At 41.6% G+C, this 25,522-nt stretch overlaps 1 protein-coding gene across 1 annotated transcript; it reads right to left on the bottom strand.

Annotated features, from left to right (window-relative positions):
- Window positions 1–6,428: 6,428 nt before the first annotated feature.
- On the bottom strand, window positions 6,429–25,287 carry LOC114570894 (steroidogenic factor 1-like). The gene is made up of 6 exons (XM_028601512.1): window positions 25,177–25,287; window positions 24,910–25,051; window positions 10,174–10,745; window positions 8,012–8,131; window positions 7,354–7,501; window positions 6,429–6,682 (listed from the first exon to the last, which is right to left on the bottom strand). The coding sequence occupies exons 1-6, from the start codon at window positions 25,276–25,278 to the stop codon at window positions 6,429–6,431; spliced, it is 1,338 nt and encodes a 445-aa protein (XP_028457313.1). The 5' UTR covers window positions 25,279–25,287.
- Window positions 25,288–25,522: the final 235 nt, after the last annotated feature.

Genomic DNA, 25,522 nt, shown 5'->3' with positions numbered 1-25,522 from the left:
TAATTTTACCTCTTCCCAACAGGGAAAACCACTAACAATCAAAAATGCATGATTATATGGTGTCATGGCTTTGCAATCAAAAAATGTGGTTATAATGGAAGTCAATGGGGCAAAAACAGCCACGAACAGTAAATGAGGGAGAAAAAGTTAAAATCTGATCCTGCACAAAAACTAACAATGAATCAAAACCAATGTTGTTTCTTATCTTTGACATGTCCAAGACTGTGATCAAAGGTTAAAAAATAAATCCAGTCCACAATCACATTTTATATTGAAAATCAGTCATTTTGTGTGTTTTTTTTTCCCAAATCTGTGACATCATTTATGAAATTGGCAATTAAAGAGTTAAAATCCAGATTTTTTTTAGAAAATGTAGTAGTTTTGATCAGGACTGAGGTTGATTAATAGATGTATGCAAAAAAAAGTGAAAAAAATATTTATCTGATACATTTTTACAGCAGTTTAAAGTAGTTGCTGTTTTCAGCCACGAACATAACGAAAGGGTGGTGAATTTGCCCACAGTGTACTATTGGGTTTTGGAAAATTTTTAAAGCATTTTCCTAAAATATGTGTTAAAATAAGATTTGTCAGTGAAAATCATTCCATTTGCTGTATCACGGAAAAAGTTATGGCCAAATTTAGACTCAAAATTACCCCTTAGTGGCTGAAAACATCCCCAACAGCACATAAGGGTTAAGGAAAAAATATAGATTGTATAACATACCAATTTTTACATAAGGTAAACAAGAAGGAATGAAAATCAGCAGTTTTCTTCAATAAAGTATTTTGTCTCTAGTAATTTATGGAATTACTGGGAAAAAAAACTAAAGGTACATAACAGTACCAGAGAATAGTGTGACTAATCCTGCCTCTCTCCAGCATCATGTGGCAAGTTTTCTTCATCACATTGGATGTCTTCATCATCTCTAAATACTAATGAATGTGGTGTTTCTATTGCTTTCACCTCCATTACTTTCTGAAAAACAGTAAGAACACAGTTTTACTATTGTAAAGATATAGTGTTTTTCACTTTTTTTTATAGCTGTGTACATAACCTCAGACATCTTACCTGGACATATTGGTATCTTTGATCTTTTACCTGTTTCTCTCAAACAGTACAGTGTAGAATTGTTTCATTCTTATTTGGTGTTTGTATACAAAAAAAGTCTTTCTGAGCTTTCTCTGTATAAATACCATATATGTTCACTAACTAGTCTAAAATAAGACACCTACTTAGGATTTCAGCTAAAATTGCAATCAGCAGTGTTTGATAGGCACCAGACTGAGATCTATTCTGTGTTGAATGTGTGGTTAACAGTTTTGACAGCAGTGTGTTAGCATCTGAACAAAGTGCTGTAAATCTACAGTGTTGTGCACATTGTGGTTAAAGTCATGGGATAAGTGTGTAGAGTTTTGAAAACTGTGTTCAAGCAATGAAAAACCCACTAGAGGGTCCACATGAACTGCTGCTGTGCAGACTGGAGTTAGCGTTTTGCACATGTGACTCCAGTTGTGCCCACTGTCATTTAGCAATCGAAAAAAAACTGTAACACTAAGGCTTGTATATATATATAAAATGTATTTAAATAAATAATAAATTCACCAGCATAGCACAATGTTAAAGTACAAATCAAAAGCAAAGCAAAATATTTAAATGAATGAATGGCATTTTCTTGAAGTATTAAAGTGCTCATATTATGCTCATTTGCAGGTTCATAATTGTATTTAGAGGTTATATTAAAATAGGTTTACATGGTTTAATTTTCAAAAAAATACCATATTTTTGTTGTACTGCACATTGCTGCAGCTCCTCTTTTCAACCTGTGTGTTGAGCTCTCTGTTTTAGCTACAGAGTGAGACATCTCTCTTCTGTTACATCTTTGTTGGGAGTCGCACATGCTCAGTACCTAGGTAAGGACTACTAGCCAGTCAGAAGCAGAGTATGAGGGCGTGCCCTGACAGTAGCTAGGTAAGGACTACTAGCCAGTCAGAAGCAGAGTATGAGGGCGTGTCCTGACAGTACCTAGGTAAGGACTACTAGCCAGTCAGAAGCAGAGTATGAGGGCGTGCCATGCTAGCATCTAGGCAAGCATTATAACGTGTGTTACAAAGTGACCACGTTTGTCTCTGAAGTAAAGGCTGGACTACAATAGAGCTGTTTGGAGCAGTTGGTGAACAGTGTTTTCTGTTGGAGATGGTAAGTCCCTTTGGGGGGGACTTTGGGCTTTTTCACTTTGTAAACCTATAACGTGCACAAAAAAAGATATATAACACAATAAAGGAAAGGGAAAAAGCCATAAAGCATAATATAAGCACTTTAAATGAATTTGGACTTGGCTGTATTGATGCAATAAACTCTAGAATTCTCTGATAATTCCCTGTACTCTTTACTCACTTTCTAACAAATCACTTTGCAATAAAACAAAGTATAATTTAACATACAACAGTATATTTCAACAGGTTCCCTTAATTAATTTATTTCAATGCACTACGAGCATATATATTTTTGTCTTTATTTTTCACTTTCTGTAGGAAGTTAACTGTATTGGAAAATCAGATGCTTGGTCCCAACAAAAGGCCGGTTCCGGCCTGTAACGCTGTGTATTTAATCATGATGGGCTGTCCTTGAACAGGACGGATGCCAACTCCATGCCAGCTGGATGTCAAGGTCGACTGGGGAATGGGCTCTGGTGAGATGGACAAGATCAGATATGATGCCTCCACAACAAGATGAGTGCATTATGTTGATTAAGCCTTTTATTAAAGCCGAGTGGGCAAAACAGGTGGCTGGAGGTGTATCGCTGGATCTCAGTCACTGATAACAAAGATTTCATGTGCTCGGACTTTAACCTGCAGGAAATGTGTCTGTTTTTTCATCAAACACTTCCTTCATGTTCCATACATTATCTTGCATTAAATAAATGGCTTCATGTAGCACATTATGTATATTTCTCAGGGATGTGTTACGATGTGTTATGTTGAATATGAGTTTATTTCCAAAAAACTAAAGTTTGTGTTTTTTTGCTACACCTATTGACCTCAGCATGAGCAACCTCCCTACAGACCTTCATTTAAAACTCTACTCTATAACCCAAAGGTTTCAATAATACAACACATGTCAGGCTGAATTGGAGAGGAAATTATACACTGGACATGTAATGTAATAATAGTGCCCTCATAAAAGACCAACACATTCTCCCTCCCAGCGCGCCATAAAGGGACCGGTACCTTTGGCATTTGTTTCTGATTCATAAAGCCTCCTTCAGGGTCTCAGTCTGACGCAGGAGGGTAACAAGTCCACCATATCTCCATACATGGGGATGATATGCTGTGTGTTTACAGCTTGTTTCTCTTTCTGTGGCTAAAAGAGTTGTTATAGAGAGTTAACTCCCACAAAAACCTGAACAAGACAAAGAAACAAACAAATGAACAGACGACTGACGTCTGAGATTGTTCATGGGAAATACCAGTTGGAAATGGTCCCGATATCCATCTGTTTGTAGTGTAGGGGATGGTTTTGTTAGTGCTTCTTTGCACAAAGTATTTCTGGAGTCTGACATTGTAAATGGGCCAGTAGTGGTGGTCATAGCCCATTCCTTACTGGTTGAAGATATTGACTTTTTGTTGGAAAACCATATAGAGGGTACTCACGTTTGTTTGACACCTAATGTAAGTGAGAAAACTTGCAAGGTCCTAAAGACCCAAGCATCAAAGAAAGAACACCCCAAGGTGTTTACGGTCTGTATGGTGACACAAGCTTCGTGCTGCTGGAATTTCCCTTTTCAGCAGCAGGATGAAAAGGGAAATTGGCTGATACCTTTTTCCCTAGGCTACCTGAGGTGTCCCCCTGCTCCCAGTTTTCTCAGGAAGCCCTTATATCAGAGCAAGAAAAGAATCCCTCTATAGCTCCATAAAGGCAAACAGCTGCTAGTGCTAAGGACATGAAAGACAAAGCTGAAGGTTCCTTTCTCCAAGAAGCAGTCTTGTTAAGTAAATGGCGTCCTCGTGATCGTCCTGCGGATGAGCCTAATGCACCGTTATGACTCATATTGTGTTAGCTGAGAGTTTCAGAAAGGAATTCCTGCATTATGAAGCATCCATGTCCAGTCATTTCCAGAAAAGTCAAGAGTAAAGGTCGGGGCATGACGAATAAACAACATGAAAATGCAAAATATTGGCATATTCAAAAATATTTCGCATCAAAACTATTCATACCAGCAGCGATGTGAATTTGCAACGCATTTTGTTTTTTTGCCCAAACCCTAACCACGTAGTTTTGTTTAAAACAATCACAGTGGAGCATCACAGTTTAACGTGAAGGGCTACCCGTTGCGTTGACAAGTGACGCACGCCAATGACAAAAGGTCAGTATGTGATGATTTGGTATTGGAATGTGTTGACATTAGTTACAATAAAATCAATTCATGTCAGAATGTTAAATTGCTTTAAAATGTGTCTGCATTGTGAGATGTTGCTTTTTTCCCTTGCTAAATATGAACTCTCCTGTCATTTCAGATCCTGCCACTCCTGTAAGACTCCTCTCCTTACCCCTGTGTTCCCGCCATTTCCCTTGCCCTAAACCCCCCCACCCACCTGTTCCCACTTCCCCAATATACCTGCCCATTCCCATGAGCCCCTTCCTGCTTTTAGGACTTCTGCCTCTATTGCTTGATCCTAACTGGATAATTCTGCCTCACCTTTGACTTTTGCCAGTTTTTGACCACAAGTAACACTAAACTTTTAACTTTCCCTGCCTCATCTCTGAACGCCAGTGATACTAAGCCTAACCCTAAGTTACAGTTGGACTGTGTGTGATGATGTCTGAGCAGAACCCTTGTACAGAGCAGTAATGTAGCAACTGCAGGAATTAAACACACTGGAAATTCTAAATCTTTACAATCATGCATTGATTCCCCAAAAAAAAGTGTGATTTGGTAATTTATAAAACAATACACAAACAAAATGTTGTTTGCTTGTGTATAGCTGAAGAGCGTCTATGGGACACAGAGATGAAGGGACACAGACTGCACTGTCCTCACAATCCCAATTTAAAAAAAAAAAAAATTCTAATCCCAATATTGTGACATTTACATATAGTGGAGGGTTATGAGCGTCTTGCAGGCCACAACAAAGGAGGAAGATGCACGCCAAAATTGAAGTTGACAAACTGAAAATTATTAAAGTAAATTGCAAGTTTAAGAACAATGGGGTGTGGAAGTCAGGCTTAGTGGTGTATGCATTTTGCAATGGACAATGTGAGATAAATGTTGTCTATCACTACGTTTAAATGCAGCCAATAACCCGTTCAAAACCGGAATATTAGCAATAACCCGGTCGCACACGGCCATGTAAACAGCGGCAAAAAACCGAATATGCTCATATTCCGGTTTTTAAAAACCCGAATATGCTACCTGGGTTACCCCTTTTCTAACCCGAAACCCACTTTTGGAGCAAGGAGGAAACCAGTTTCTTTATTAGTGTGGTGAAAACTATGAATATAATGTCTTTTGTTGACGGCAGAAAGTACAGAGATAGTGAGATTTATAAGAAGGTGACCGAAAAGTTATTGCGTCTTAAGGTTGTCCGTACGTCCAGATGCTAACGGTGCGTCGCCTTTTACATCGGATATTGCCAATTGATTACAAATTCCATGTATACAGGAGTAACTCTCTCTGCTCACGCATGTAAACGGGTTATTCCGAATGTTTCAGAAACCCGAATAATGACCTTAACCCGACCATAACCCGAAAATTGACAGCTTGTAAACGTAGTCAGTGTTCAAAGAGTAACAAAAGGCATCGCAGGTTGGTGAAGGGGCCGACACACCCTGGCTCTGGGCAGGCGGGGTTAGTAGCCTGGGAACACTGGCCAATGTATGTACTATGTGATGACGGCTGCTGCGTTGATGAGATTCAGCCGTGTCTCTGTCAGTGTAACCTGGAACACCTGAGTGGGATCACAGCCTGGCTGCCTGCTGCTGTTTCACATCTCCCTTCCTGTCTGTTGCTCTGGTTATGTTGCTTTAGTTGATCCTAATATGCTTTGTCTCTCACACACACACACACACACAAGGCAACAGCTTAGTTTTAAATAACAGTCTAAGACATTTTGGTTTGGTTTTTCTCTTATGTTAAAGACTAGCAGTTTCCCCTAAACACATCCATACCCATCTCTGTACAAAATGCAAAGAGATTAAATTGGTATACTGTTTATCATCAGATCCTGGGTTTAATGGCAAACAAGCATATTTGTCAAACTGACAGATTGCTTATTTTAGCGCCTTAGTAGTCCCATTTTCCCATTTACAATATTTTAGTTTTAAAGCACAGACAAATATCAAGGATATTCTCATTGTATTGGACATACATCACAGCTCAATGCACATCCATATGCTAACATGTGCAGGCCGTCCCGGAGCCGCGGAGTGTTCATACACAGCTGCGCTTGGCGTGGAGCATCTCAGTGAGCAGGTTGTTGCAGGGCACCTCCCCACTCAGGTGTTTGCAGGACAGGTAGTCTTCAGCCAGGGCGCTGAGAGAGCGCAGCTCAGACAAACACAGCAGCAGATGAGCAAAGCGTCCAAGAAGGTAAGGAGAGGTGCACAGAGTGTACTCCAGCAGGGCTCCTTCAACCTGCTCCTGCATGCTCTCTATGAACTGATGGTCTTCCAGCTGTTTCACATCTGCTCAGCGGGGCAAAAGAGAAAGCCACAACCAATGATGCACATAGAACAAAGGTTGGCAAACATTTTCATATGTTTGAGTGAAGTACTAAAGAGTTGTAGAAGTACCTTCTTCTTTCTCTAACTGGCACAGTTCATTTAAAAATAATACCCCTGGAAGCCCTTGAGTAGTCTACACAGCCACATTTTGACCAAATAATTTATCATTGAAACAGGTAACATGTTGTCTGATTCACCTGTTGGATCTCAAGCACTGGGTGTCCCTAGTCTTTGTGAATAAAGCTATACACAAGCTGAAGCAGCTGTCTATGTTTAACAAGTGAACAAACTTCAGTCCTAAAAATTCCTTCTCCATGGTTCCTTGGCTATGGGAAAGTACTAGCCCCAGAGGAGGGACTTCTTTGACACCAGGAACCATGGCTGAGGAACAACATTTAGACCCCAGGTCCTCTAGTCCAAACACAGGTACAGTTCCCTAAATGACTTCTGTGATCCTGGAAAAGCTTTTGTGTTGGAAGCAGGCCCTAATATTTCATTTGCATTGTAAGTTCTTGAAAGGTACCTTGGCTAAAAGACACTTGAGAAATTATTCACAGAGAATCCATCAGATCCATATGGACATTTTTACCAATATGAAGCTTTATAAATAAAAAGCATAATTTGTCACTTACCTGGGTTAAAAAGCGTGAGGAACTTGATGCAGGCAAACTCTTGGCGGTCCACCTTTAGGAAGCGGAGCTTCTTAACCAGCTCCTGTCCTCTCTGGACTAGGCTGGCCACACTAAGACCAGCATGACAGGCTATGTCGGACAGCTCTATCTGAACCAAAGAACAGACATGTCCCTTAGTACTGCACAACTTTCATATTCAATGTCTGGGACTTAAGATGTCTGCCACACCGAATGCTTGCTTTTGGAGGTGTGTGTGTGTGTGTGTGTGTCTGAGAGTGTGTGTGTGTGTGTGTGCATGCGTGCATGCGTGTGTGTGTGTGTGTGTGTGTGTGGGTCTTAATTATAGTGTGGTCTAGACCTACTCTATCTGTAAAGTGTCTTGAGATAACTTAGTGAGGATTTGACACTATAAATAAAATTGAAATGAAATGTAGTTGAATATTACAATTAAGTGTGTAAGGCAGGGAAATGGGAGAATTGGGTCACCTTGCTCCAAACAACACAGATGCTATCATATCTGGATCTGGATAAATCTAATGATAATATAAAAAATAGAATATTGACCTAAAGACAGAAGACAGCAGTGTAATACAAAATATCTTTTCATTGGTACAAATAAAAATGACAAAAAAGAGAGAGAGAAGCAGAGCATAGTTACCTCCTGCCCAGTGACCAGGAGCAGGCGGCCCTCTCTGCCAAACAGAACCTGTCTGGAGATGAAGTCCAGCAGCAGCAGTTCACTCCAGCAGCTGTGCAGCAACTTCATCTGGTCATTCACCTTGGAGCAGAGAGAAGATGCTCATCACCTATCTGCTTTTTAAGACAAGACCCTTTTCTTTTCTTCTTTCATCTGAGCTAGCTCTAAATTAAACAGTTGCTCTGTTAGCACGCTCACAAGGACAAAAGTTGTTGAGATTTCAGTCTGGATTGACATACATTTCCGTTCCTAAAGTTGTACTGCTAGTATGGTGTAGTGTAGGAACTTCCTGTTTAAACATGACCTTGGTTTCTCCATAATGGACACACAGTGTCCATTTGGGGTTGCTTAGTCTGCAGACAACTTGAAGAATTTTTATACTGATTTATTTGATATACATTTTTCATTAAAAAAAGTCATGATCCACCTGATTCCCTCACACAGACAGAAAATAAAACTTTAGAAACCTGTTGTGAGGACATCTACGCAGTGGACTAGTGAAGCTGTGGCAGATCTTCCGGGGCGTGTTTGGACTGCACAGACTGGGATGTTTTCAGGACTGCTACCAACAGTCTGGATGAGTATTCCAAGGCTGTGACATCATACATCATCTGCTCACAGGACCGCTGTATACCATCATGTACCACGGTGAGGTACAACAATAATAGGCCCTGGTTCACAGCCAAACTCAGACAGCTAAGGCTGCTGGAGGAAGACACATTTAGGGGCGGGACTGGGAGGCAGTGAGCGATGCTAAAAGACTGTACTCTGAGAAACAACAGTTCTCAGCTAATGACTTGTTTTTTGTCTGGAGGGGGCTCAGACAGATCACCAACTACAACCCCCTCCCCACCAACTCTGCCTTTAACACCATCCTCCCTGCTACAGGACAAGCTGACCCAGCTGCATGTGCCTGACTCCACCTGCAGGTGGATCACAGACTTCCTGTCTGACAGGAAGCAACACGTGAAGCTGGAGAAACACGTCTCTGACTCTCTGACCATCACCACCGGTTTCCCTCTGCTCGTCTCCCTGTACACCAACAGCTGAACCTCCAGTCACCAGTCCGTCAAGCACTTGAAGTTGGCGGACGACACCACCCTCATTGGACTCATCTCTTGTAGGGATGAGTCCACCTACAGGTGCTCCAGCACCATTTGGTACGCTGCTGCCACTGCTAAGGACAAGGGCAGACTGCAGCTTATCACCTGCTCTGCTGAGAAGGTGATTGGCTGCAATCTGCCATCTCTCCATGACCTGTACGCCTCCAGGAGGCTGAGGCAGGCTGGATCCCTCTCACCCCGGACACAAACTGTTTGAACTTCTCCCCTCTGGCAGGAGGCTGTGGTCCATCAGGACCAACACCTGACGCCATAACAACAGTTTCTTCCCCTCTGCAGTCATTCTCATTAACAAGGCCCTGGAGTGGGAGGTCTGGGGGTCGTCTATGTGATTTTGAGTTTCAGAAACTTCTTTTCCTGCATTCTGGAGTTTTTAATGCACCAATTGCAAAGTCCTATGCTACTCTCAACTTAAATTAAGGAAATAAAGAGTCATAAGAGTGGAGTACAGTTGCATCAAATATAGAAATGATTTAAACAGATCAGAGACAATTATGTTTGGTCTATATTTCCATGTTCTTTCTACTTGTACTCCACTAAATGTCAGTGGTAAATATTTTACTTTTTACTGCACTACATTTGTCTGACAGCTTTAGTTGCTTCTCCCCTTCCTTTCCAGTGAAAACCACGATTCTCTAGATGTGTTGATGTTGAATGTTTTTAAAAAACTGAAGGATGAAGTGTTCCTTTATGTGTTGAGAATCTTCTCCTTCTGAAGCTGAATAAAGTCTTTAATGCGCAGAGGTTTAGCATGAATTTGAGGAACTGGTATTATTGTGGTATGGTGTTATTATTCAGTAGCAATGATTTTATCAAACTAAAATGTGATTGTAAGATGTCATCTCAAACGTGGAAAGTTTCAGAAAATGAAAGTAAAATACTGCAAACCATATTAAACATGAAGCTGAAGAACAACATGGACACACATATGATGAACATAGTGTAAAACTTAAGCAGGGTGATGTGAGCTGAGTGTGTGTTTGGTGTAATAGTCAGTCTGACCTTAAGTTGTTTGAAGAAGACTGATGTGCGAGCCCACTCTACAATGGAGAGCAGTGTGTGGTCAGCCACGAGGCACAGCAGGCTGAAGGTGCTGGGGTTGGCTGGCTGCTCCCGCAGGAGACCAGCACTGATCTTACTCTGCAGCTGGAGCTCATCTGGATCACATCGCACAAACTCCATCACTAGCTCAGGCATCCTGGGGCCATGTGGAGAGAAGGGTCCTGGGTCTGAGCTGACTGTTGTAGCAGAGCCTGGGGCACAGTTGCTGCTGTGCTCGGACTTCCTAGTCCAGTTTGAGAAGACAGCACACTGATACTGGGGCGCAGCAGGAGAGTTGGATGACAGTGAGAGTGAACACAGTGATGGAGGCTGGTAGCTGATAGGATCATTCTTTGCCGGGGGCAGTGGGCTGCTGTGAAGTGTCAAGTCTGAGTAGCCCAGATGTGGTCTGTGGTCTGTTCTGAGTCCCATCACTTGCACCAGAGCCTTTCTCTGCTGCTTCAGAGCACGATCTCGCTTGTACATGGGGCCAAACTTGTTTCTGCCACCTCGCATCCGATCTGCACGAACAGCTGACGGGAACAGTTGATTTGTTTAGAGCAGTTTTTCAAGCAGATTTTCACTGAAATGTGCTCCGTTTTGATTTGATTCATTAATTTAGCACATTTAAAAAACAACAGTGTTACATTACGAAAAATTAAGTAAACAAGACATGCAAAGGAAACCCAGAAAACCCTCAAGGGGCTTGGCATGTTGTGTTCCCTAAAATAATTCAACGAAACATAGCATATAGAAAATAAAAAAATAAAAAACACAGTCTATAAAAAAGGGACTAAGAAATTAACAATTAAATGAGGGGAGAAAATAAAGAAGAGGGAAAAGAAAAGGAAAATACAAAAGAAAAAACATGTTAGGCTACTGATACAGTAAAATATTTTTCACAGAGTATTTAAATGATAGAGGAGGAAGTTTCTGTAGGCTTTGAGGGAAAGAATTCCATATCTTAGAACCTCTGTAATTAAAGGGAAACTTCACCGATTAGCATTAAGCTTTGTATAAGTAGAAACCTGGTAGTATTTTTGAATGACGATGCTTCCCTCCCTCATGTCCCCCTGAGAGGGGAGATCTCTGTATTGTGGGTCCGGAAAAAAACCTCAGATGACGCAAAATGACAATTTTTGCGTCATCTGAGGCTTTTTTGCCCAGAGGCAAAAGACTACAGCCTGTATTAGGAGCCACTTCCGCATAGCCCAAAGGGGGTTGGACTGTCGGCTTTTTCCGGAGATTGACGAGGAAAAACGAGTGTCAGCCATCTTGAATCCTCGCTTAGCTTCTCAGCAGGAGCAGAAACTGTTCATCACGACGGAAATTTCAGAACAACAATTATGTGCATTCAAACTACCACACACGTGTACCACCGGGATACATTGGAACACATCGGAGAATATGCAGGACACTTTATTACAGACGCAATACTGACACACACTACGCGAGCTTCGCCTGCACGGAGACCAGCGGTGGTGCCTTGATGCCTCTGGCCGGTAAAGAGAACTCATCAGTGGGGAGCGTTGAACGAGTGTGCCGGTGGAAAGCTAACGCTAGCCAGCCATCTGTTCACCAATCCTGCTTGCAAGTGTCCACTCATTAAACAAACTGGACAACATCCAACTTCAACCAAACTCCCAACGCGAGTTCAGAGACGGCTGTGCTGTGTTTTTGTTGTTGTGGAAACATTGCTGTGGAAAATCCAGCCCGCTGCTCTGTCACCGGGTAAGACTACTAGTGGAGGTGGGCTGTGTTACCCCGGACTGCCTGTTGCAGAAATGGGGTGATTTGTATCCAACTAACTGCTAACTGCTGGTGGAGTTTGTGACTGTAAAATGACGACAATTCTAGCTACATCCCACGCAAACGTACGGCTGTGTTTATACTTGATGTTTATACCACAGCCCACCAAGAGCTAATGCTAGTAGCTATGTGTTAGCCTTCTTTTATTACATGGCTTGGTTGAATTCTAATGTAGAATGCGGTCTGTTATTTCTTGACAACAGACCGCTGCTAAGGATAACACACCGTTGCCATGCATAGCAGAGCGTTGCCATGGACACAGTTCTGTTCACTCTGGAGCTATCAATCAATCCGCTGAAAGAAGTGCAGATAATGTATCAGCTGTGGCCAGAAAAAAGCATGTTTTAAATGTGTAACACAACTTGCGCCACAGTGAAATGTTTTTTTCGTGTATATGGTTGAAATGACAATAAAAAACACTTGTTGAGTTGATCGTCTCACTGTCTGTCTGTAAAGGGTAGGCGTGGCTTGGGAGTGGCCTCATACAGCAGCAAAGCAAGTGCATTCTGGGATTTGGTGTCTTTCATCCATATGAGCCAAAAACACATTTTCTGGCTTATCTTGACCTAGAAGGCACCAATTTAAATTTTCTTTTCACATTTCTACTACATAAGTGACCCAATTTAAAGATATATTCAGCTTTCCAGCGGTGAAATTTCCCTTTAATTCTGAATTGGGATGAAGTGCTTCGCGTTGAGGGGGGCGAAGCAAAGTAGTGTTTTGTTTAACGATCCATGAAAAAATTGGGCAACTTGAAGATTGTTGATTTGGTAAATACTAACAATGCCAAATTTGCGAAACTGAGGAGCCAATGATCCTGACTGCTGGCTTTTGTAGACAAAAAATCTGTCGCAGCTGAGTTTGGTGCGTGCTAGCCCAGGCAATATTGCAGTAACTAATAAAAGGATAAATCATAGAATAAGAGACTGAGGGAGACTTCTGTTTAAGGAGATAATTAATTAGTCCAGTTATTCCAATGCTTTTGGCTATTTTGGATGTAATAAGTAAAATATGATGTTTCTAGGATAGGTTTTCATGAATAAGTACACTAAGGAAACAATTTCATTTTACATTAACTACTACTCTGTCATAGCCTGACAAGCCAGACCCACATCCAGATGTTGGGTCTGGGAACACACCATTGGCAGGGCTCAATCTGAGGGGCGGGATAAACGGTTGTCTTTCAAATTCCCTCTGCACGCAATAGGATAATGCTACAACCAACCAGAGCAACGCTAGTTGATAGATTAAACTTTTGCCGTATCTGGTCGGCAAAACTCCGAACACATCTTCCTTTTTTGACTTCAGTGCTTAACTCCAACTCTTCCAGAGTCACGGCCAAAGCTGATTCAAAAGGCCGCTCTTCGCCAGCAGCAGCAGCCATCTTCTTTGTTTTCAAGTAGGAGGGAATTCACGCGGAACCGTTGCAACTCTGCCGTCATTATGTTAAGCCCGTCCACCGACTCTATACATGATGTGATTGGCCTGACCAGAGTTTGGTTTTTCCAGCTCGCAAGCCAACGGAGAGTTGCTAGATGACCCTGGCTGCAAATTACATTTGCTGCCGCTAGGGTGCGTCTAGATTTCTAGGCTAACTCTGTCAATTATCACAGTTAGTTTTCTGAATGTGTAAAGATAATTTGTGGATTTTGAACCATTTTGAGATTTTTACCAGTTCCTCATTCCTCAAGATTCAAGATTCAATACTTTATTGCCATAGCAACAACAAGTTGCTAGGGATTTGCTTCAGTGTGCTCATGACAGGACATCGACACACTATGATAGTTAACAACACTCACGATAGTGTTAGGATTTGCGTGTGAATAAAAGAGACTCCTATCACTGTCGCAATAGCCACTGCTAATGTGTGTGGTCTAGACCTACTCTGTCTGTAAAGTGTCTCGAGATAACTTTTGTTATGATTTGATACTATAAATAAAATTGAATTGAAAATTGAATTGAAAATCATCAGCATTATAATTTTAGATAGGAGACCTGATTGGCCAAATCATTAAGGTATATATTAAACAGCAGTGGCCCAAGGATTGATCCCTGGGGGACACCACAGTTCGTTACAAGAGGAGGAGAATTCACTCCTTTAAATGCAACAAACTATAGTCTATGATTAAGATAACTAGTGAACCACTACAGTGCCTGATCTCCCAGTCCCAAGTGTTTAAGTTTTAGTAGTAGAATATGATGGTCAAGTGTCAAACGTTTTTGATAAGTCTAAAAAAATTCCTACTGTGGATCCTTTCTTGTCCTTTTTGCTTTATTCATTTAAAAGATGAGTAATAACCATGCAAGTAGAGAGGGCTTTCCTGAAACCATACTGAAGTTGATATAGTATGTTATTGTTGTCAAGATAATTAAGCAATCTGTTGTAGGAAAGCTTTTTAAGAATCTTTGAGATGGCCGGTAAAATGGAGACAGGTCTGTAGTTTAACGGATCATCTTTGTGAATGGAGATTATTTGGGCTGTTTTTAATTCCTGTGGCACAATTCCTTTGGTAAATGATGAATAAAATATATGGGTCAGTGGTTCGGCGATGGCATTAATATTGTAATAACCAGGAGCAGAATCTTTTAAAGATCCTATTATCTTGCATACTTCAGTGGAGGTGACAGGGCTAAAATTAAATCCGGTAGTAGTAGGTGATGTTATAAATTGGAGGGGACTTTCATTAAACACAGGGATTTTGGAGGCTAATGTTGGTCCAATTTGGGTAAAAACTGATTAAAGTTAACTTTAAAGATAACCACGTATATTGCTTATTCTAAAGGTGAGTAACCCAGTCTCACATCATGTGTATTAGCTACGTTGGTCCACAACGCAAAGCGTAGTACTTTTACAATATCAGCCCAAAACTGCAATATAGCTGCGTTTTCTTGGCCTGTTCTTTTCTGTTTTATCGACCTGCATCCACCTTAAGTCAATGTCAAGTTTGTTTCTCTTAAAAACAAAAAAAGTGGAAACTAGCGAGAAATGTGCATTTTATTTTCATAATCTTGTTCAGTGAATGTGTGTGATCTTTAGTTTGTTGAAAATTGTTGGAATTCATGGTGGTTTCTTTTCTATTTTATTTGTGTTGTGTATTCATGTGAGCTGTTATGTTATTTGTTTTATTTTATGTAACTGTTGAACTTAAATTTTAGAGTGCCCCAGAGATGATGTATTTCTTTTCTTTTTCTTTGGATTTCCAACAGACCAGGCACACTGCTGTTGCCACCCTCCGGAGCTGATGTGTTTTGATTGGTTAACCCTAAAGGCTCTGACACACCAACCCGACGGCCGACCTTCGGCAGAAAAGGCAGTCGGACTGACCGCCTCCCCGAGTTGGTCAAAAAAGTGCCTCGGAACACACCGAAGCGACTCCGACTTGAGCGTACGTTCTGCGCATGCACGAGACATAATATGTCTCCATAACAGCAGGTGGCGCTAATCTGTATTGTTGCCCAAAAAATTAAAACCGGCAGTTGATTGGATGAATGTGTCACGTGGGTCTGGCTGCTCCCGGATTTTACAACCGAGCATAATGGCGGCTCGTTCAGAATAGGATCTCGTATTTTACGAAGATAGTTCACCGAAACGTGTCTCTGAAAAGATTTTAAGCGAGAAATAGGCCATGCAGTTGCTGAATCTGTCTTCATTTCAGATCGACAAAGGTCCGTATAAAAGATTTTCGTCAGATTTTGAGAGACTCTAGTCACGCTCATCCTGCTCGTCATTTCCAGGTTAGCACTCCACCAATCAGATTGGCCAGTGAGTCCGGATGCCCACCTTCTGATTCAACATGTCAAATCAGCCCAAATGAAGGCCGACGGCTCCTCAGACTGTCAACGGCACGGAACACACCGAACAGACTCGAGTCACCGACCTCGCCAGACTGTCCGACAGCCGATAATCGGGTTGGTGTGTCAGCGCCTCAACACAAACCTAACCCGGAAGTTATGTACACAGCAAGCTAGCTAGGCTAGTTAGTTGTCATTAGACTAAAGATTGCAATGTCACGAAATACAGCTAAACTAGTTAGTGTGCTATGTGAAGTTTAGCAGTAGTATAACATACAGCTGAAGAGAGACAGGAAATGGGGGAGAGAGATGGAGGATGCCATGCAGCAGAGGGCCTGTTTGGTTGGTTTCCAACCCGGGCCGCCTCATACAGTAAATACATTTTGTCTAACAAGATATTCTCGGGCTGGTTGGGTCAAAGAAGAGAGCGCACCCAATATGCGATGGCATTTATCTTGGCCGGAGTCTATAAGGATAAAGAAAAGATGGCTTCTATATATTATTTAGGTGTTTGGTTATATTACCGACCTGGGTGTTTCACAAAGTGTAAATAGTGTTCTTTTTGACAATATGATAGGAAACTTTCCAACTATTTTCTGATTCAGTTCAAAAGATTATGAATGTAAACTATTACACTACTGTGTAACCCATACATTTTCCAACTAGATCTAAACATTTCAAACATAAAACAAAACTACAGACACAAAAATATAAATCAAAAAACTGCTGTAACTGTGCTGATTTCACAATGAAATGCCGCATTTAATGTAACGTATGTACTCTATGTATGTATGTACTATGTGACGACGGCTGCTGCGTTGATGAGATTCAGCCGTGTCTCTGTGACTCTGCAGCTGCTCGTCAGTGTAACCTGGAACACCTGAGTGTGATCACAGCCTGGCTGTCTGCTGCTGTTTCACATCTCCCTTCCTGTCTGTTGCTCTGGTTATGTTGCTTTAGTTGATCCTGACCCTGTAATGTGGTAGAAAGCTGCACACATCTTCTGTGTGGGTGGGTCAAAGGCAACAGCTTAGTTTTAAATAACAGTCTAAGACATTTTGGTTTGGTTTTTCTCTTATGTTAAAGACTAGCAGTTTCCCCTAAACACATCCATACCCATCTCTGTACAAAATGCAAAGAGATTAAATTGGTATACTGTTTATCATCGGATCCTGGGTTTAATGGCAAACAAGCATATTTGTCAAACTGACAGATTGCTTATTTTAGCGCCTTAGTAGTTTCAGTGGAGTCCCATTTTCCCATTTAGAATATTTTATGTATATATCGATGCTAAAACTCAATCTTAAAGCACAAATATCAAGGATAATGTCATTGTATTCATCACAGCTAAATAAAGTATTTCTGTAAAACCTTATGTTATAGTATGTTTTAGTAGTATGTAGCTATTTGGTATATATTGTGTATACATTTGTTTCTGTATTTGTTAATTTCATATTAATGTTCAATATGTTGTTTGTTGATGAATGCACCACTCACCAAGGTAACCACCAAGGTAAGTGTAACTTCCTTTGGTTGTGTCTCCTATGTGTTGTGGCCTGAGAACAGCATCAGAACACCAGAGTAAAGGAAGAACACAGAACAGAGGGCAGTAAAGTTGTTACTGGATAAGACAGGAAATGTAAAAACCGTGCTAATTTCACAATCAAAATTAGTTATGGCTTTATGTATTACAACCCCAAATCAGAAAAAGTTGGGACAGTATGGAAAACACAAATAAAAAAAGAAAGTAGTGATTTCTAAATGTACTTTGACTTGTATTTCATTGCAGAAAATACAACAGCACATCATTTTATGTGTTCCTTATGATTTTTGTTTGTTTTTTCAAAAAAAACTAAATTCCTATTTTGGTTCTTGCAAAACATTTAAAAAAAAAGTTGGAACAGTAAAGCATTTACCACTTTGTAATGTTGCCGTTCCTTTTCACAACACTTAAAAGAGGACTGAAGACACCAAGTGATGAAGTGTTTCAGGTGTAATTTTGTCCCATTCTTGCTGCTAACAAGTCTTAAGGTGGGCAACAGTACGGGGTCTTCGTTGTCGCATTTTGCGCTTCAAAATGCGCCACACATTCTCTATTGGAGGCAGGCCAGTCAAGTCCCCGTATCCTCTTCCTCCGCAGCCAGGACTTTGTAATGTGTGCAGAATGTGGTTTTGCATTATCTTGTTGAACTATGCTTGGACGTCCCTGGAAAAGATGTCTTCTAGAAGGCAGCATATTGTGCTCCAAAATCTCTATGTACTTTTCAGCATTAATGGTGCCATCACAGAAGTGCAAGTTACCTTTGCCAAGGGCACTGACACAACCCCATACCATGACAGACCCTGGCTTTGGGACTTGTTGCTGGTAACAGTCTGGATGATCCTTTTCTTCTTTGGTCCGGAGCACACGGTGTCCATTTCTCCCAAAAAAATACCTGAAATACTGATTAATCTGACCACAGTACACGTTTCCACTGTGTGATGGTCCGTCCCAGACACCTCTGAGCCCAGAGAAGTCGACGGTGCTTCTGGACACTGTTAACATAGGGCTTCCTTTTGGCACAGTACGGTTTTAACTGGCATTTGTGGATCTAACTACGTATTGTGGTACTTGACAAAGGTTTGCCAAAGTGGTCCTGAGCCCATGTGGTGATATCGCTTATAGATGAATGACGATTCTTGATGCAGTGCTGCCTGAGGGATCGGAGATCACGGTTGGTCAGCTTAGGCTTGCGCCCTTGTCCTTTACGCACTGAAATTCCTCCACATTCCTTCTTTTAATTATGTTATGCACTGTTGAAGGTGAAATAAGCAAATGTCTTCCTATCTTTCTTTGAGGAACATTGTTTTTAAACATTTCAATAATTTTCTCACATATCTTTTCTATCTCACATAGCCCATCTTTGCTCCTAAAGGACTAGACCTTTCTTGGATGCTGCTTTTGTACCAAATCATAATTACAATCACCTGTTGACATCACCTGTTTCAAATCACATCATTATTTAACCAATTTACCTGATTACTAGCCCTAAATTGCTCCTGTCCCAACCTTTTTTGGAATGTGTTGCAGATCTGAATGACAGGAAAGGATGTATATTTACAAATGAAATTAAGTTGACCAGACAAAACATGAAATATTTTGTTGTTCACATTGTCTGCAATGAAATACAAGTCAAAGTACATTTAGAAATCATTAATTTGGGGTTGTATATTTCAAAATTAAATATGATAAATAAATGAAACAAAAATACTTTCAAAATTTTGTTTTAAAGTTTTCAAATATGTAGTGATGTTATTTTTAATATAGTATAGATGAGTATTGGTGTTGGGGAGCAAGGGTGCACATATGGTTATAAAATAGTTACATATAGAATAAATGATCTCTTGGAAGGAGACAGTTTTGTGTTATCATAGAGCCCTTGGCAGCAGCCAAATGTCCCCAGGTGTCATGGTAGGAGGGGTGGGACATAAACTTATGCTTTATACTAATTCTTTTTTTAAGCGCTGTGTATTTTGTCCGTCTCTGTTATGCCGGCGTTTGTATGTGCGAACTGGGACTCAGCGGCGATGTTAACCTGGTGAGTTTTATTTGTTTGTGTGACTGATTATCATGTTATATTTATAGTATTAGCTTTACACAGCATTACGCAGCGTTACGCAGCGTCACGCAGCGTCACGCAGCGTCACGCAGCGTCACGCAGCGTCACGCAGCGTCACGCAGCGTTACACAGCGTTACACAGCATTACACAGCATTACACAGCGTTACACAGCATTACGCAGCGTTACGCAGCGTCACGCAGCGTCACGCAGCGTCACGCAGCGTCACGCAGCGTTACACAGCGTTACACAGCATTACACAGCGTTACACAGCGTCTAGGTCTGTCATAAATGCAAATTTGTTACCCCTATAGACTGTAAAAATAATGGACGTAACAACAAGGATGAGCTAGCTGACCCAATGAAAGTGACAGAGAGAGCTGGTCACAGATGATTATTGTACTGAGTATTGTATTGTACTGTGTATGGCCAACACCTTCTCACTCCCATCATGTTAAAAAGTGACGCTTGGTCCGGTGCCTTCAGCGTTTGTTATTGACGCTAAAAGTCTCCTTTAGCGTCATATTTAGACGCGCTTGGTTGGGGCTCTTGGCGTCGCTTTTTGACGCTCTGGATTGGGACGTGCGTTTAAGTGACATGCAGCACAAGAACGGGACAGTTAGGTTTAGGAAAAGATGGGGGGTGGGGGGTTACACAATGTACATTTCAGTGACATGCGAGACAAGAATGGGACATGAACCCTGGCCTCCTGGTTGAAAGTCCTGTGTTGTTTGACCCCTACGTCATCTTACAACGCCGTGATTGAGCTGCTGCTCTGCCCGATGCGTTCTATACAGACACTAACAGGGGATGTTTGTGTCCGTATCTGATGCTGAGAGATTGTTATGGTAAACTCATAGACTGTACAGGAAATAAATACCGACTTAGCATCTGTGATGTCAGCCATCGGTTTGTGGACTGCTGTTCTGAAGCCTCAAGTTTGGCATCTCGCTAAGGCTACATTTGCTACATTTTGGTTTTAAGTGGAGTTTTGAGCCAAAAGTGATCTCCGTGCACACGGCGTCTGGCAAGTTATTCTCCTACTCAGCCTCTCGGCGGACAAAAATTGAGTCTCAGATTGCCGAAAACCAAAAAAACGGAAAGGAAACCACGCTCATACGAGGCAGTAGCCACACGAGGAGATACTGGATCTCGCCATTGCGATCACACACACAATTAGCGGAGAATGGCGGATGCATGACAGAATTGTACCCGAACAGCGGTATGTAACCTGGGTTTTGTACTGTGTTATGGCTTATGGCTTATGGTTACTGCCACTTGTTGATGTTTGGTGTTGCTGTCGTTGCGGCGGGTTGATTGCTGTTGATCGGGTTTATGTCCACTGTGCAGACAGCTGACTTGCTTGTGTTGTGGCTTCAGCGTGTTGGTTATTATATCGTGCCTGCATGGGATTGCTGTGGCTATTGATGTTGTTGGCTTTACGTTGGATTCATACAGTGATGATCGTTTGCATCTGTCTGCATGCACAAAATGAGTGCATCAAGGGCTGGTTCAACTTCACCTGAAAAGGAGAAAAGAAATGACTGAAACGGTTCTGGCAAGCAAGATTAAGTCAATTCAGAACCAGCGTAAACAGGAAGTAAACAAATTAAAGGGCCAGATACGATCTCTCAAAGAGCTCCTGAGAGATGGGAAAAATGCTTCACAAGTTAAAGCACAGTTTGATGTTCTGCTGCAATTGTCTCAAAATGCCGCTGCATTGCACAACTCTCTGATGTCTTTAATCCCATCTGATGAACATAAAAAAACAAAATGTATGGTTCACAAGCATCACTGAATCCAATCAGGGATTTATTGAGGATGTTAAAGTGTGGCTTCCAGAAACCAGCAGGCCTCTTTCAGAGCTAACTCATGATCTTGAGTGGCACCAGGAAGCTCTGGCAGTGAAAGAAAGTGGGATTCATGAGGAAGTGAAAAAGGAACAAGAGCATCCATCTTCTCAACATGATGACCAGGATGACGTATTGCCATGTGACAGTATATCAAACCTAAGCAGCGTTCAAAATCAAATGTTTCCAGCACTTCATCTGCCCGTCTCAGAGCAGAGGCTCAAACAGCTGCTCTGCTTGCCCGTCTAAAGAAAAGCATCCTCTTGAGGAACAGAAAGAGAAATTAACAAGCCGATATAGCAGCATCAATGGCAAAAGCAAATGTTTAACGGAGCTCTGGATCTGGTGTGTGGAGTGCTGCTTCTCAGCCATCTAATGGCGTGGAATCATAATTAACAAAAAGGAAAAAAACTGTTGAAGCTCTTAACATTGATAGATAGTATTCACAGATACTTTTGTTCCACATAAACTTGGAAAAGATGAACAAGGAAAATCAGCAACTGGAAATGCTGTTTTACACTTTGGAATGCCAAAACAGAAAAGGGCAGACATTACCAATTATCTCCAGCAGAGGCCCCCAGAGCTTATGAGAAAGAGCCCAGTTCTAAATACTGGTACTACAGCGCCTCCAGTGTCTCATCACAGAGATGTCCATACATGTTTTTTTACGAATACTAACAGTGACCAGAACCACATGTTGTCTATAATGGAAAAACAGAATGAGATAACAGCAATGCTGGTGCATCAGCAATGTCTTGCATCACTGCCTAAGAGAGAGATCCCAATAAGATTGCCCTACAAACTGAGAGACAAGTAGCAAAGGAAAGGCGTCGCCGGAGAGCTATGTTTGTTGATATTGTGACATTTATGGAGCTCCAGGTGAAAATCGTAACAGATCCTGTGTTTAGAAACCTACAGGATACTCAAATGTTGGTGGCAAATAAAGAAGGTAGCAGGACAAAATCACCTCGCTTAAGACCTAAAGGAAGTAGCTTTGCCACTGCTGCTACTAAAGTTGAAAAGACACTAACAGAACACAAGGTTAAAGATGGATATTCATCTGAAAAGACATGCCTGTACTGCAATGGTGGAGTTTTGTACTCTACTGGAGAAGAGAGCTCAAAGTGGAAGATTGATTTCCTGAAAAAGAATGGAGTTTGTTTCGGGTGTTTGTGTACTGGTCACATCAGTAAGGAGTGCAGGAAAAGTCTCTCTTGCAAAACATGCGGCTCAAGACACCCTAGTATGCTTCAAATTCATCACATGGATAAGGGAGCACATGCAGACAAAAGCAGAAGCAATTCAGAGAGTGCAGTTCTTTGGTTGCAGTCCAAACCAGTGGTCTTACTGGGGCCGGTGGACAAGACTTTAAGGTTGCCATCGTACCAGTCAAGGTCAAATCTAGGAGAGTTCAAAGGACAGTGGAAACCTATGCCTTTTTGGACCAGGGTAGTTCAGCATCCTTCTGCACAATGGGTCTGATGGATAGACTGAATCTCTCTGGGAGAAAAACAAGGATTCTTTTGCGCACCATGGGCCAAGAGAGAATTGTGGACAGTAGTATTGTGTCTGACTCTGAACAGCCAGGACTTTCAAGATACTGTGAAACTAGTTGATGGCCATTACAGTACTGCTTTACCTCTAAAAGACAGAAAGATAAGCATGCCTAAAAACCGTAAAATTGCAGAGCAACTTCTTCTCCAAGCTGTGCAAACTTTGCTCTCCGAAGGTGAGCAGAAAACAACAAAGACTTCTTCAGCCAGCAAGTGTTTGTACACTGTATATCATATACAGTTTTTATGTGGATGACTGCCTTGCTTCTGTGGCCTCAGAACAGGATGTTATATCCCTCTATCAAGACCTTAAAACCATCTGTGCCAAAGGCAGCTTTCATCTAACAAAATGGATAAGCAACAGTCGCAATGTGTTGGCATTAATACCTGAGGAAGAGAGAGCAAAGGAAGTCAAAGACCTGGATTTGGACCATGACTACCTGTTGAGAGAGCACTGGGAGTGCGTTGGTGCATCAAGTCTGACACCTTTAAGTTCAGCATAACCATTCAGGAGAGACCATTGACCCACAGAGGGATCCTTTCAACTGTCAGCTCTTTCTATGGGGGATCCTAGGGGATCCTAGCTCCTGTGGTTTTTACAGCTAAAAGGATTCTTAAGGATCTGTGCCGGAACCGGCTAGGATGGGATGACTTTATACCACCTGCGGTTGCTCAGGAGTGGATGGACTGGTTGAAGGAGCTACATCAGCTGAAAGGCTTCAGCATCAGACGATGTTTAAAACCACTGAACTTTGGAGAAGCAACCACTGCTCAGTTCGCATCATTTCGCCGACACAAGTGAGGAAGGATATGGTACTGTTACATATCTGCTGCTGCGCAATTAACACTCCCAGGCACACAGCACCTTCATAATGGGAAAATCCAGGGTGGCACCTTTAAAGCCTGTTACAATCCCACGCATGGAGCTGACAGCTGCTGTTGTAGCAGCTTGCATGGACAAACTGTGTAGAAAGGGGTTAAGACTACAGCTTCAACACTCTGTTTTCTGGACAGACAGTACCTCTGTACTAAAATACATTAAGAATGAAACTTCAAGATTTCTGATCTTTGTGCCCAACAGGGTCTCAAAGATTTTTCTAACGCGTCTCAATGGAGATATGAGAACATTGCACACAAGACCTTGCCTCCAGAGGTGTGAGGGCGGAGCCATTCCTAAAGAAGGAAACTTGGATAGCTGGTCCCTCATTTCTCTTGCAATCAGAAGAAGACTGGCCTGTTAACCCGGACATGTTGCAAGAACTTCCACATGGAGACCCTGAGGTCAAGATCTCACCTGCAATTGAAGTTTCTACCGTCAGGGACGAAGATGCAGTGACATGTTTGATCAACCGCACCTCGTCTTGGACACATCTAAGAAGAGCGATAATAATAATAATAATAATAATAATAATTTTTTGTTATCTTTTTTAGCCCAGCAATCTCTTTCAGTTAAGAGACCTGCAGGTGCTGTTCATATTGTATCGACTGATACAATATGTATCTTTTTTCTTTGTATCTATCAACGCCTCAGAACATCACAGCAAAATGCAGAAGGCTACCTCGATGTTGTTCCACTGGAGGAACACACTCTCTTATTTCTGTGTCTTCACCCTGTTTGCTCTGTAACTTGCATCTGATCAGTGAGCTTGTACTACAGTATACATGTGCATTCAGTTAAATACATTAAACTCTACTGTCAACTATTATTAATAGCATCATTAAAACTGTTTTACTTCTGCAAAAAATGTTAAAATGTGAAGCAGCCATTGAAGTCCCCCGCCTCCATTAAATGTCATCTTTTTAGGATGAGATAACACACTTTTATTTCGTATTCAATAGTTAGGGTTAGGGGGTTAGGGTTAGGGTTTATTATTTAAAAAATATGTTTTTCTGACTAACTGACTAACTAATTCTGCTAATGGGTGGCACTACCTTTCTATCTGAATTGGCTTTAAAAAGTAACCATGTTGTAACTCTAGGCTGCCTGAAACAGCTTACAGTCTCACAGGGATTTACAGTATGCATGGGCATTAAGAAAAGTTCTGCAATATACAAGATGTATTTCTGTATATGTGTGGACAGCTGCCCTCCTTACCTTCCAGTTGCATGCCAACATGAAGACACTTTTGAAATCTGCAGAATGGACAGCGTTTCCTTTGAGTTATATCAATTGTGCACTCCTGGTTTTCTGCGCAGATGTACTTCTTGTTGTTTTGAACTGTTCTTTTGAAAAAACCCTGCAAGTGTGAAAGCAGAGGAAGGGTCCATTTAAAGAAGGCAGTTCTCTTGTCTATCTGTTCATAACGATAACTGTCACAGTCCCAGTGCAACAGGAACAATGGAACAGAAAAACTAAATGCACCTTGCAGCTTTCACAGGTGAGCAGACCGTAGTGGTAACCGGAGACTTTATCTCCGCACACTGGACACAGCTCGTCCAAAGCCCCATCATGTCCGTACTCCATCCTGAAAAAGGCAACACCACACGGGTCTCTTTTCAAACAATGACACACATCACACAGATTATAAAATAAAGAGTGTGAAGAATATGCAGAAGTTGAACCAGTCGCTTTGCAACATCACAACTTTTGATTGAGTCTAAAAGCAAAATCCAAAGTCTGTAACAAATAAAAACATTGTAAATGCTCTCCTGACAATCCAGGGAGAGAAATGCACTCAATACCTGTCCGGATCAGAAGCTGGATCAAA

Source organism: Perca flavescens, chromosome 16 (assembly GCF_004354835.1).
Source record: "Perca flavescens isolate YP-PL-M2 chromosome 16, PFLA_1.0, whole genome shotgun sequence".
In the NCBI taxonomy this organism is placed as follows: domain Eukaryota; kingdom Metazoa; phylum Chordata; class Actinopteri; order Perciformes; family Percidae; genus Perca; species Perca flavescens.
This window is presented reverse-complemented; position numbering and strand designations above follow the sequence as displayed.